Source organism: Pteropus medius, unplaced genomic scaffold (assembly GCF_902729225.1).
Source record: "Pteropus medius unplaced genomic scaffold, Ma_sr-lr_union100, whole genome shotgun sequence".
Taxonomy (NCBI): Eukaryota; Metazoa; Chordata; class Mammalia; order Chiroptera; family Pteropodidae; genus Pteropus; species Pteropus medius.
The window spans coordinates 3,361,071-3,374,792 of NW_024356249.1; the positions used below are offsets into that span (position 1 = coordinate 3,361,071).

Genomic DNA, 13,722 nt, shown 5'->3' on the forward strand with positions numbered 1-13,722 from the left:
CCTTGCAGAAACTGTGTTAAAAAAAGAAACTACAATAAATAGATTTGATCACTGTCTCAATGTTCAATGATACTAAAAAATTATTATAAATTTTACATATGAAACTAATATAGTGTTTATGTTTATAGAAAAAGTTCTTTTTCATAGAAATACTGAAATTTTTTAAGGATTATGATATAATGCCTGAGATTAACTTCAACATAATCTAGTGCAGGTAGAGGGGAGTGTGAGAGTTCCAGTGTGACCACAGATGACATGTCCACCTTAGTCTTACAAACTCAGCCACATTCAAAACCAACTCTCTACCTCTGTCTACTTCCCTGCCCCCTTTATCTCTGCTGAAAGACACCATCATTCTAGCAGTGAGTCCTCTCTCATCTTCCACATGTCATCAGGTATATCAATTTCTGTGTGGACTGTAACTTACTCCCTCCCTTCCTTTCCTTTCCTTATCACCGCAATGCTAGTTCAGCTCTCACTACCTCTCTTCTAGTGCTTCATAACTCAAATCCGACCTATATTATCACCCCTCCAGTCTTTATTCCCAAAATATCCCTATAAGCACCTTATTCTTGAAACAAATTGAATACCCTTCCCACCCCCCATTTATTTATCACTGGAGATGTCTACTGGACTTTATCTATAGTTTAATTGATAACTTCTTCCTATTATGTTTCCATAACATAAGCAGAGTACATTAACTTACTGAAATCTAATTGATTATACAGAAGCATAAAGCAGCCTCTTAAATTTGTCCTTTAGATTAGAATCACTTCAATTCTCATGTCATGACTCCACCCTATTGATTATTTATGCTGCTTTGGTTTCAAATTTTCTGGATTGAGCATTCATATATACTACTGGAGTTCACCTGATGAAGTATACTTGGTGTGTGATATGACTAACAACATATATCTAATATAAATATCACCTATGAAGCAAAATGACATGGCAATCCAGGCGACAAAAAGAAAATCAGTAGTATTTAAAAAGGAACTTTCAGAGGAGTTAAATATTTGACACTGTAGCACACATAAATGATGAAGTTGCCATTCCTTAAAGCTGGTTTCACAATTAGAAAGTTTATTTCCTGCACCAAACTCTGTTTTGGCCTTTGATGAAAGTTCACATTAGGGAGCTGTGGATACTTTTAAAACAAAACAAAAAAGAGGTATTTTAGTAGTGGCCATGTTCATTTAAAGTGAACCCTAAATTCTTACAGTTTCTCCAAGGGGAAAAAAAGCTGAAAATGAAATGAAAAATACAGAAACTTAGCTGTGTTATTACTGAAGAGTCATCTTTTAACTCTTTAAAACATTACTTTTTAGATTTTTACATTTTATATTAATAATCATTTTGCCATTGTCAGACCTTCTCTCCCAAATTAAAGGAAATGCCTAGAAAAACCATCAAAGAATCATGACCCAAAAGAATTATACACTATACTTAGCACATACTGTAGAATTAATCATAGCTCACATCTACTGGAGCACTATAGTTCATCAAATAGAAACGTGACATTTAGATTTAAGGAGCTAACAGAAATGTTCTACATGTGGGTTTTGAAATAGGGGAAAAAGCACCATTGGATCTCTAAATGCAACACCTTGGACAATGCTACCAAATGGGGCTCTTGAAGAAGTACCATGTAGAAAAGACCTTCTTAAAATGTAGAAACCACACTGATCTAAGACACGGAATTTTTCATATGTACCATTACAGAGTTTATCATTAAAATAGAAAATAATGAAAAGGAGGGGAGGGGGGAGCCTGACATAAATCTAATTGTCAATACAGAGTAAAATTAAAAAGAAACAAAATAATGTCAAATATAGAGTAATGGTTTTCTCTGAGGGGCTAGAGAAGGTCTGAGTGTAATTAGGGCTTCTGTATTGGCAGTATTTTATTCCTTAAGATGAATTATTCATTATTTTTTATATATCTATATACCTTTATGATATAACATAACCTCACAGATATAAAAGTTCTGTTTGACGTTTTATTTTCGAGTCCTCCAGCATTTTAGGCTGCCTCATTAAGAGGAGGCAAAAGATTCAAGACTTAACACACTTACCTGATTAGACTTTTCTACTGTACTGCTGGGAACCTCAGTAGTATCTTTCACAAAAAAATTGTCTATTATGTGTCTCTCGGCACATTCTTGGCTGCAAACTGGACATCGAATGACCCCAACTGGAAAAGACAAAATTGCATTCTGTTTTTGTTTTTTTTTTTAAGTAAAATTAACACATTATTTTCAGATGTAAGACAATGATTTGATGTCTGTACACACAGCAAAATAATCACCACAATAAGTTAACATCCATCACCATACATAGTGACAATTTTTTTCTCGTGAGAACTTTCAAGATCCACTCTCTGAACTACTTTCAAATATGCAATACAGTATTATTAACTATAGTCACCATGCTATACACATTACATTCCCATGGCTTATTCATTTTATAACTGGAAATTTGTACCTTTTTGACTCTCTTCACCCATTTCATTCATCCCCTCACCCCCTCCTCAGGCAAACACCAATCTACATCCATGAGCTTGCATTTTAAGTTTTAATACAAATATGTCATGCACTAAACCAACATATCTCATCCAAACTGTGAATAGGTTCTTTTAAAATGTTCATTCTCTTCAAATTCATGCCTGCTGTTATTTAATACAAAGCAATTTAGTTTATGTACATATATGGAGTATAAATATATGTGTGTATACATATCCCACACCTAGTACAGTAAATGAATAAATCCTCATAATTTTAAATGAGCTGCTCCTCCAAATAAACACCCCCGTGGGCCATCATTTTTATAGTTTCACTTCTCCGGCAGTGGTTTTCAAATAGGGACGTGCAGAACCATGTGGGACATTTCTAAAAGAACAGAGAGCTCTAGTTCTCTCTGGACCTATAGAATCAGCATTTCCAAAAGTGGAGCACAGATATACTTAGACATATTTGTTTCATCTAAAGTCTACATGGGAGATTAAGAAACACTATTCTGTTTCTCTTTAATAAGTGCAAATAATGTTCCTTTGGGGATGTTACTATTACTTAAAAAAATAAATCATTTTTCACGGTGCTTGGTAAAGCAAATGATTATAAATAAGTTAAAATCTAAATTTTTAATTAAATTTTAAAAAGTCTAATATAAACTTGATGCTGTAATTGTACCAAGGAGACTGTAATAAGGTTCCCAGATATATTTTTATAAAATGAAATGCATAAGAATGAATACAAAAAAATCCAAAGGTCAATTTCACTTATATATCCAAGCAATAAACAAATTTTTTAATTAAAAAATCCATTTTTACAATAGAAACTAAAATTTTCTCCACGTGGAGAAAAATGTGAAACTATCTTTAGAAAGTTAAAAAAAAATCTAAGTAATGAAAAAACCATGTTCATGACAGTAAAGATGGCAAGTCTCCCCAAACATATCTACAGATTCAGTGCAGGTTTAATAATAACCCAAACAGGAATTTCAATAGAATTTTGACAAGCCAGGAGACGTGTCTACCAAATAAGACTATAAAGCTATAGTAATTAAGATAGTGTGATATCCATGTAAGGATAAACAAAAGAACAAAAGATACACACCAGAAATAGGCTCGCATATATGGAAATTTTACATATGATAGATGTGGCAGTAGACATTAGTAGAAAAAAAAGATGAACTTTAATGATGCTACAGTTCTCTAAAACGGGAGGGGAGTGAAATTAGAGCCCTATTTTACTCAATTCAAAAAATAATTATTTTGGAAAAATTAAGAATTTTTAAACTTTCACAAAGAATATCTGTGTACCCTATGAGCAGGTATACATTTCTTAAGCAAACAAAAAGAACGTAAGGGAAAGATTAATGAATTCAACTTCACTGAAGAACGACAGCTAGTCAAAAGATTACTATGAAGAAAGTGATTAATAATTAAAATCCGTAAATATGTGACAATGCACTTCACAGAAGAAAAAGATTGCATAAACACATTTTCTCTTATTTCTCCAGATAACTACAGCTAAAAACTAGACATCCAATATAAAATCAGCACAAGAAAACTGTAAAAGGTAGAGAGAAGGCAGCAGAATGGCTAGAGACCTCAGGACCCAAGGGATCTAGGTTTTCTTTTAGCCTTATATATTCCTAAGTGGATGTTCATGAAGCCACTATCCCACAAACACTAACAAGTATAAACAAACAAACAAACGAGCCCACAAAAGCCTGCTCTTTCTATCCAAAGGACCAGGAAAAGGGCAGTCTAGCAAGACAACACTTCTAGGTAGTGACTACTCTACTTCAGCCAAACACCACAGAAAACGTACTCCCTTTCCCACCAGCAAAGGCCCAGTGGGAAGCCTAGACTTCCACCTGGGCTAAGCAGAAACTAGGTGCCCTTACTACCTTCTGCTGGGTATATGAGAGAAGACTAGTGGGGAGCAGGGGCTTTGATCCTCACTGGGTGGTAATGAGGCCCCCTGCAGTGTCACTGGAGACCATGTGAGGAATGAAATCAGTTAGCAGTAAATATGTTTAGGCATTAGATCACAGAATCCAGAGATGTTAAGTATAGGCTTTAATTAAATGTTTCAATTGTTTTGGTTGTCATATAACTTATAGTCAAAGATTAAGAAAGTATGTCAGTCATGTCCTAGAGGCCTGACTGTAAAGCAAGCCCAGGAAAAGTGTTAAGTGTACTTTGCTTGAGATAATAGAGAAATTTAACTAGTTAAGTAAGAAGCAACAATAGTTTAAATAACAAAGGTCACAAGATGTTTAGTTTCTGCCTTTTGCTTTATAGATATCACTGACACGCAATCATGAGATGCTTTTGCAAATCCTAATTAGAGCACCTGACCACAGTTAAGAAGGCTCCAGCAAGATGACATCAGGAATTGGAGAAAACCACAGAAGCTTGTACAAGAACTAACCAATCAGCTGCACCAAAGACCCCTAACCCTCAATCTTTGCCTTTAAAAATCTGTGATTAAAAGTTATCGAGGAATTTGGGTTTTAAGCGATAGCTTCATGTTCTCCCTGCTTCATGCCCTGCAAATAAACAGCTCCATTTCTTCACTGCAAAGCTCGATGTTCAGTGTTTGGCTCTGCTGCGCACTGGGCTGGTGGACCTTCACTGGTTTCGTTATCAGGAGCCTGAACTTGCAACTTCCAGCACAATAATGAAACACTCCTTCACTTCTATGTTGTGCTGGCATCAGAGGAGGCCTATTGGACAGTCAGCACTTTCATCACTGCCTACCAGTAACCTCCCTCCCGCTATGTCCCCATCCCTTATTAGAGATGTTGTCTGCAAAAATCTTCTCCCATTCAGCTGTGTTCTTGAAGAACACATGGAAAGCAATAAATAGGCACCCGTGTCTCTACCAGCCAGGGAGGTATCAACGGAAGCTTAGTGGGATACTGCCATCCACCAGTAAGAAGGAGGCTCTTCCCCACCCAGGAGTCAAGACAGGCAGCAGAAGGAGTATAGACTTCAATTTGTACTTCAACGAAGGCAGCAAATAATAAAAAAGCAGAAATCAACCAATGGAATTAAAAACCGAAAAGTCAATAAAACAAAAAGCTGGTTATTTGAAAAGGTCAAGAAAATTAACAAGCCCCCAGCAAGACTGACAAAGGAGAAGACACAACTTAGAAACATTAAGATATGAAAAAAGGACTATCACTACAATCATGTGGACATAAAAAAGATAATAGAATACTAAGAAAACAACTCATATAAATGTGACAGTTAAGTGAAATGAGCCAATTATTCAAAAAGCACAAAGTACTATGACTTATCCAATATGAAATAATATGAATAGCCCTATAAGTACATGGAAGTTAGCTCTAAACAAAATGAAATACTTAAGTGTAAACTTAAAACATGTACAGGAACTGGAAACTACAAAATGCTGATAAGAGAAATCAAAGTTCTAAATAAGTGAAGAGATATAGTGTGTTAAGAGATAAACAGTGTAGTAAAGACGTCAGTTCTCCTTAATACAATCTACAGGTTTAAACACAATTCTTAATATAATCCTAGCAACATTTTTTTATAAATTTAGAGAATATTATTTTAAGCTTTACATAGAAAGGCAAATGAACAATAGCTAAATCAGTACTGAAAAGAATGAAGTAGAGAAATGGCTTTATCCAATTTTAAGACTTATTATATAGCTACTGAAATCAGAAATGTGTGTTATTGACCAAGGGATTCACATATAGATGAAACAGAATAAGACCTGAAACAGACCCACACAATAGGGACCCCTGATTTTTGATCAGATGTACAAACATCTTTAAGCTGACAAGTACAAAATGCTGATGAGAGATATGCTGCATTCATGGATTGGAAGACACATTGCAGTAAAGATGTCAATTCTCCCCAAATTGATCTATAATGTATTTCTATCAAAATCCTATACAAGATTTTTTATAGATACAGACAAGATTATTCAAAGAGTTATGAAAAAGGAGGGTAATAGAAGAGCTAAAGCAATTTTGAAAAGGAAAAATAAGTGAGAAGAATCATTATCCAATTTTTTAAAAAATTAAATTGGGACAATGGTTAATAAAATCATATAGGTTTTAAGTGTACAATAATACATCATCTGTATATTGCATTATGTTCACCACCCAAAGTCAAATCTCCTTCCATCACCATATATTTGACCCCCTTTACCTTTATCTACCTCTTCTCTCCCCTCTTTTCCTTTGGTAACCACTAAACTGTTGTCTGTGTCTATGTATGTTTGTCTGTCTTGTTTGTTGCCTTCAGTTTCCTATCTCACGAGTGAAATCATATGGTTCTCAACTATTTGACTTATTTCGCTTAGCATAATAGTCACAAGATTCAACCATGTTATTGCAAATGACAGTATTTCATATTTTCTAATGGCTGAGTAGTATTCTATTGTATACATGTACCACATTTTTATCCAATCATTTATCAAAGGACACTTAGGTTGCTTCCATGTCTTGGCCACTGTGAAGAATGCTGCAATGAACATCAGTGTACATACATTTGTATGGATATTTTCAAATTTGGGGGGTAAATACCCAGAAGAGGAATTGCTGGGTCTATTCTTAATTTTTTGAGGAACCTCCATACTGTTTTCCATAGTGGCTGTACCAATTTATAGTCTCACCAGCAGTGCAGAAGGATTCCTTTTTCCCCACAGCCTCTCCAACACTTGCTTTATTTGTCTTGTTGAATAACAGCCAATCCAACAGGTGTGGGGTGGTATCTCACTGTGGTTCTGATTTGCATTTCCCTAATAGCTAGTATAGTTGAACATCTTTTCACACATCTGTTGGCCGTTTGTATGTCTTCTTGGAAAAAGCATCTGTTCGAATTCTCTGCCCATTTTTTTTTTAACTGGATTGTTTGGTTTTTGTTGTTGAGTTGTATGAATTCTTTATATATCTTGGATATTATAGCCCCTTATCAGAGATGTTGTTTGCAAATATCTTCTCCCATTCAGCTGGTACCTCTTTGTTTTGTTGACCATTTCCTTTGCAGTGCAGAAGCATTTTAGTTTGATATCTTCCTATTTACTTTTGCTTTTACCTCCCTTGCCCTGGAGGTCAAATTCATAAAATTCTCTCTCAAACCAAGGTCTATGAGCTTAGTACCTATGTTTTCTTCCATGAAATTTACTGTTATATTTAGGTTTTAGATCCATTTTTAGTTAATTTCGGTATAATGGTGACACACAACAATTTAGTTTCATTCTTTTGCATATGGCTTTCCAATATTCCCAGCACCATTTACTGAAGAGACTTCCTTTTCTCCACTTTGTTTTTGGCTCTTTTGTCAAAAATTATTTGCCCATATATATGTGAGTTTATTTCTGGGCTCTCAGTTCTGTTCCATTGGTCTGTGTGTCTGTTTTTCTGCCAATATTGTGACTTTTTAAATTACTGTCGCTTTATTGTTTGATCTGAAGTGAGGCACTGTGCTACCTTGACCTTTTTCTTTTTTTCTTAGGATTGCTTTGGATGTTTGGGGTATTTTGTGATTCAATACAAATCTGATGATTTTTTGTTCTATTTCTTTAAAAAGTGCTGTTGGGATTTTGATGGGGATTGCATTAAATTTGTCTATGCTTTGGGTAATATGGCCATTTTAACTATGCTGATTCATCCAATCCATGAACATGGAATATCTTTCCATTTCTTTGTGTCATCAATTTATTTTAATAATGTCTTATAGTTTTCAGTATGTAGGTCCTTCACATCCTTTTTACCCATAAAGTAGTGGGGAAATGTAATTTCTATTTGACAAATCTGAGCACATTTGTAGTTCCTCTGCACAAATTAGTAGAGATCAGCAACTAGAATATCCCAGCAGAAAATGAAGTGATTAAAATCTGATTAACTAAAGAAAAATAATTTCCTGAGAAATGTGGAGTTTTTACTTTAGCACACACTTGTGCATAATGGCCATAGTTGTTGCCTATTTTTTAATTAGGTTTAAAACTTTTTAAATAGTGCGTAACTTCCTTTAAGTCTGTTTTCAAATGTTACCTTTGATGACACCTGCATTCCCACCCACTTCCCTGTACAACTGATCTTCCTTATCCCGATCTAATGATTTTCTTCCTGGCACTTTTCATCCTTCTATTTCATTTATGTATGTTTATTGTTTATTATCTGACTATCCCAAGTAGAATATAAACTCCAGCAGGGCAGAGATTTTTATCTGTTTAGTTCACCAATATTCCAAAACACTTAAAAATGTACCTGGCACATAGTAGTGCTCGATAAATATTTGGTGAACAAATGAATAAACTTCCTTAGTAATATGCATGCCCATGATGGACAATTCCTTCAGGGGGAAATTCTTATACTTCATATCAGGAGACATGTTCAAGAATGCTCATAGCAGCACTTTACATAAAAGTCCACAACTGGAAACAACCCAAATGTTCGTCAACAATACAAACAAAATAATGCGGTATATTCAAATAATAGAGTACTATACAGCAATAAAATCAATGCACTCAAACTACAGACATCAACATGACTGAATCCCTAAAACTACTGAGTGAAGAAAGTAAATCACAGAAGACTACATATTATACTCTATCATAAAGTTCAGAAAGTCAAATCCAAAAAAAAATATTAGATAGGAAAGCATACATAGCTGATAAACTATATTTAAAAAAGAATGAAATTCTGGATAGTGGCTATACCTAGGCAGGAAGAAAGAAGCAGCAGCTCCTCTCCAAATACTAACTTCACCAATCTATCTTTCCTGAGCCAAACTGCTTTCAAGCCTAAGAGCACAGGGAGACGAAGGTGCAAATGAGATCTCAGGCTCAAAGTTCTTCTGGCTTCTGTCAGAGCTCTCTTCTAGGGTTAGAAGAGAGCATGAGGACTAGTAACCCCCACAACAACACAGCTCTGGTGCATTAAGTATTATCCTCATTCCACAGATCAGGAAACGTGACCATGGGCAGGCCATGGTGCTCAAACTACTAAGTGGCAAATCTAGTATTTGAACCCTGCCTAATGACACATTTCATGTATATTTTCCAGGCAATGTATTTAAATAAAAAAGATACAGCACAGACTTTAAAGCCAAAGAGATCTAGATTATTCCTCTTTACTGACTGCTCTATAACCCCTAAATCTTTTTGAGCCTCTATTTCCTCTTCTGTGAAACAGAAGAACATGATAATCATGATGATAATGGCTACCATATTGAGAACTATGTTCCTGTTATTCTGCTAAGTATTTCATGCCCATTAGAACAAATATGATGCACGGCTGTTATAAGGATTCTATGAATAAGTGTATAAAAAGAGACTAATGATGCCAGGTTAGACCTGGTAAACTTGTGCATTAAAGCCTGTGCCCTCAATTAAAATCAGTAACAGCTGACTCCTTCTGAAAGGGCCAGCATGACCTTGCCTACCTGATTCCCTCAGAGCATGATCTATTTAGGCTACAAATAAATTCTGAGTCAAAGATGTTCCTTTACCTAACAAGGAACAATGGAACTAAATGTTGGTGAATCTCAAATTTGCATCTCTACCCAAAATTCATTTCCAAGCTGAAGATGTACTTCATTTAGTACAAGAAAAACCAAGCATTGCATATTATAAACAATACCTGAATGCCTGTATGAAGAAAGTGATCCTTTGATACACTATCATGGGGAAGTGTGGGATTACTATAGAAACATAATTCCACTTTCATTTTTGAAAAGGGAAAATACAAAATCCAAAAGGCAAGCATAGTCAACATTAATTAAGGAGAAATGGTAAAGCAAATGGACCAGTATAAATGCTATAAATTGCTTCTCTTTGCTGATACCAAAAGGTAAGGATACGGAATATGTGCTTTGAACAAATTAAACAAGGGAATCACCTATTTACTAATCAAACTGTAACAAGTAACACATCAGTATTATATTTTTTGGAATTTTAAAGTTAAAAGACAAAAAAAAAATAATAAAGTTAAAAGACTGAAGTTATATGTTCATTATCCACCTAAGTATAATTTTCCATGTTTGCTAAATAATGAAACATGTTTAGATAATTATAAGGTCAAAAAATATGACTAATATAAGATTAATGATAGATCACCATTATACACTTAAAACATGACCAGACTTAAAATAAATTTACTAAGATCTGGTTTTATTCTTTTTTTCTACAAATGTTACAGATTCTTAGGTTTGAAATGTGAATATGATTTGCTATATCACCTTTTGATGAAGTTTTAGTTTCTAAACCTAAGCATAGTGTGGGGCTTATACTTTGATATTAAGTACCAGGAATGGTTTGGAACTCTTTGCCCATCTCCACAAAAGCAATGTACGTGGATTCAAAGCCTCTTATTACACACTGTGGATCACGGTTACAAGCACGGTTATATGACAGAACCATGAGATGGATCACCACCAGTCAGACAACTATATTTCAACATCCAGGGGAGAAAAAGGAAAGGATCTACGTAATACAGAAGAGTGCTCTGCCCATGGTCCTGTCAATATCATTGATGGCTTGCTACTTAAACATATGTACGTGTGTATAGAACAAAAGACCCAATTAAATGCTATCTGCAAGAAATTCCATTTAAATACACACAGCTTTAAAAAAGAATGGAAATAGATACAGTCAAACAATAAGTGTATGACACATGGAGGACTTTACAATCAATATTAGACTACAGAACAAGAACTATTACAAGACATAAAACGAGGACAGTATAAATGATAAAGGGGTCAATTCCTCGTGAAGACATATTAATCCTAAAATGCACATGCACCAAATCAACGGAGCTTCAGAACATATTATGTAAAACTCGAAACAAGTGAAAAAAGAAACATACAAATCCACACGGTAGTTGGAGATTTCAACTCTTCTCTCACTAATCAATAGAGCAGTAAACAGAAAATAAGTAATGATATAAAAAATGAAAAAATAGCAGAATGTCTATTCTTTAAATGTGAATGGAATATTCACCAAGATATAACATATGTTGGGCAATAAAATAAGTATTAAACAAAAAAACTAGAAACAGAAAATATGTTTTATGATCATAATGAGATTAACTCAGAATCAGTGACAGACAGAAGTGGAAAATCCCCAAATATTTGGAAATAATTTAGAAATTAACAAAAATGTGTTAATGAAGAAAAGTCTAAAAATCGATGTTTAAGCTGCTACCTCAAGAACTTAGGAAAAAAAGAGCAAATTAATCCCAGAAAGTAAAACAAAAAGCAGAAAGCAATGAAAAAAAAAAAAGAATATGGGAATAACAGGGGCAAAAATATCAATGACACCACAGTTCAGGCTGGGGGGAGAGTAAAAATTAATAAACCTCTGGTGGGATTGCAAATTGGTACAGCTGCTATGAAAAACAGTATGGAGGTTTCTCAAAAAATTAAAAAGGGATAAACCTTTTGACCCAGCAACTGCACTTCTGGGTATTTATCAAAAGAAAACCAAAACAATAATTCAAAAAGATCTATGCACTCCAATATTAATGGCAGCACCATATACAATAGCCAAGATATGGAAGAAACCTAAATGCCCAACAACATAAGACTGGATAAAGAAATTATGGCTCATATATACAATGGAATATTACTCAGCCATTAAAAAAAAATGAAATCCTACCATTTGCAACAATATGGATGGACCTAGAGGTTATTATGCTGAGTGAAATAAATTAGACAGAGAAATATAAATACTATATGATTTCACTTATATGTGGAATAAAAAGAACAAACTAATCAAAAACAGACTCACAAATATAGTGGACAATTTGGTGACGGACAGAAGGGAGGGGAGGCTGGAGAACTGGGAGAATGGGGTGAAGGGTTAAAGAAGTACAAATTAGTAGCTGATAGTTGACAGCATTAATATGATGGCTAGGTGGAGGGCCAGGGGAAGGAGGGAGCAACTGGAGGATCGTTTTATGAACTATATAGATGTCTAAACAATGTACTGCATATTTGACTATATTTTAAACAAATTTTTTTTAAAAGGTAAGAAATGGACTAAATCCAATTTTTAAGGAAACAAAACATGAAATGAAAAAATTAATAAACCTCTAGCTAGACTGATGAAGAAAAAAAATGGCCAAAATCAGAAAGGGCCTTTTCTACGGATTCCATCAAAATCTGCAGATACTTTAAAAAGTAATATTGGAAATATTAAGATCAATTTGACTAAATGTGTTGCTTTGTTGAAAGACGAATTATCAAAATCTTCTCAAGAAGAAACAGAAAACCTGAATGGCACGGTATCAATGACGGAAATTGAATTTGTACCTAAAAACCTTCCCGCAAAGTCTAGACATATAGGGATTCACTTCTTTACATGTAAAGATGATGCTATCAACTCTAGACAACTCATAGAAAATAGAGAAGGAGAAAACACTTTAGATCTCATTTTATATGGCCAGCATTACCCGGATACCAAAATCAGATGTGGTCATTACAAGGAAAAAAAGTACAGGCCAGTATCTCTCATGAACAAAGATTAACAAAAATCATTAACAAAATACCAGATAATCAAATGCAGAAATACATAAAAAGGATAGCACATCATGATTAAGTAGGGTGTATTTCAGAAATGCAAGAATGGTTGAGCATTCAAAGTAATTCACTATATTAACAAAATAAAGGAGAAAAGCCATATTATCATCTTTGAAAATTTCAACACCCATGTAAGAAAAAAATCTTTCAACGACCTGGGAACAGAAAGAAACATCCTCAACCTGATAAAAACCACGTATGAAAAACCTACACCTAACATATTTAATGACGAAATACTGAATGCTTTCTCACGTGATTGGGAAGAAGGAATGCAAGATAGACAAATAAAATGCAAACAGGTTGGAAAAGAAGTAAAACTGTTTATATTCACAGGAACAATCATCTACGTACAAATTGTGAGGCATCCATACAAAAGCCACATAAATACCTAGGAATACTTTTAATATAATGTATGCAAGACTGTATTGTGAAAATAACAAAACAAAAATTAAAGACAACCCAAAAACAGACATTAAACATGTTCCTGGAATGGAACACTCGATATAGTTAAGATGTTCTTTTTCCCCAAACTAAGCTAAAAATTCAGTGCTATCTCAATTAAAATCTCAGCAGGCTTTTTGCAGAAACTGACAAATTGATCCTAAAATTTATATGAAAAGGACTAAGAATAGCAATTTGAAAACTAACAAATCT

At 34.3% G+C, this 13,722-nt stretch overlaps 1 protein-coding gene across 2 annotated transcripts in view; it reads right to left on the bottom strand.

Moving 5' to 3' along the window:
* TRIM24 (tripartite motif containing 24) overlaps positions 1-13,722 on the bottom strand; it is a 102,632-nt gene that overhangs the window by 57,750 nt on the left and 31,160 nt on the right. For both annotated transcript variants that reach the window (XM_039860978.1, XM_039860977.1), the window contains exon 2: positions 2,075-2,193. In XM_039860978.1, the coding sequence (XP_039716912.1) occupies positions 2,075-2,193 (119 nt within the window). The remainder of the gene's footprint in view (positions 1-2,074; positions 2,194-13,722) is intronic.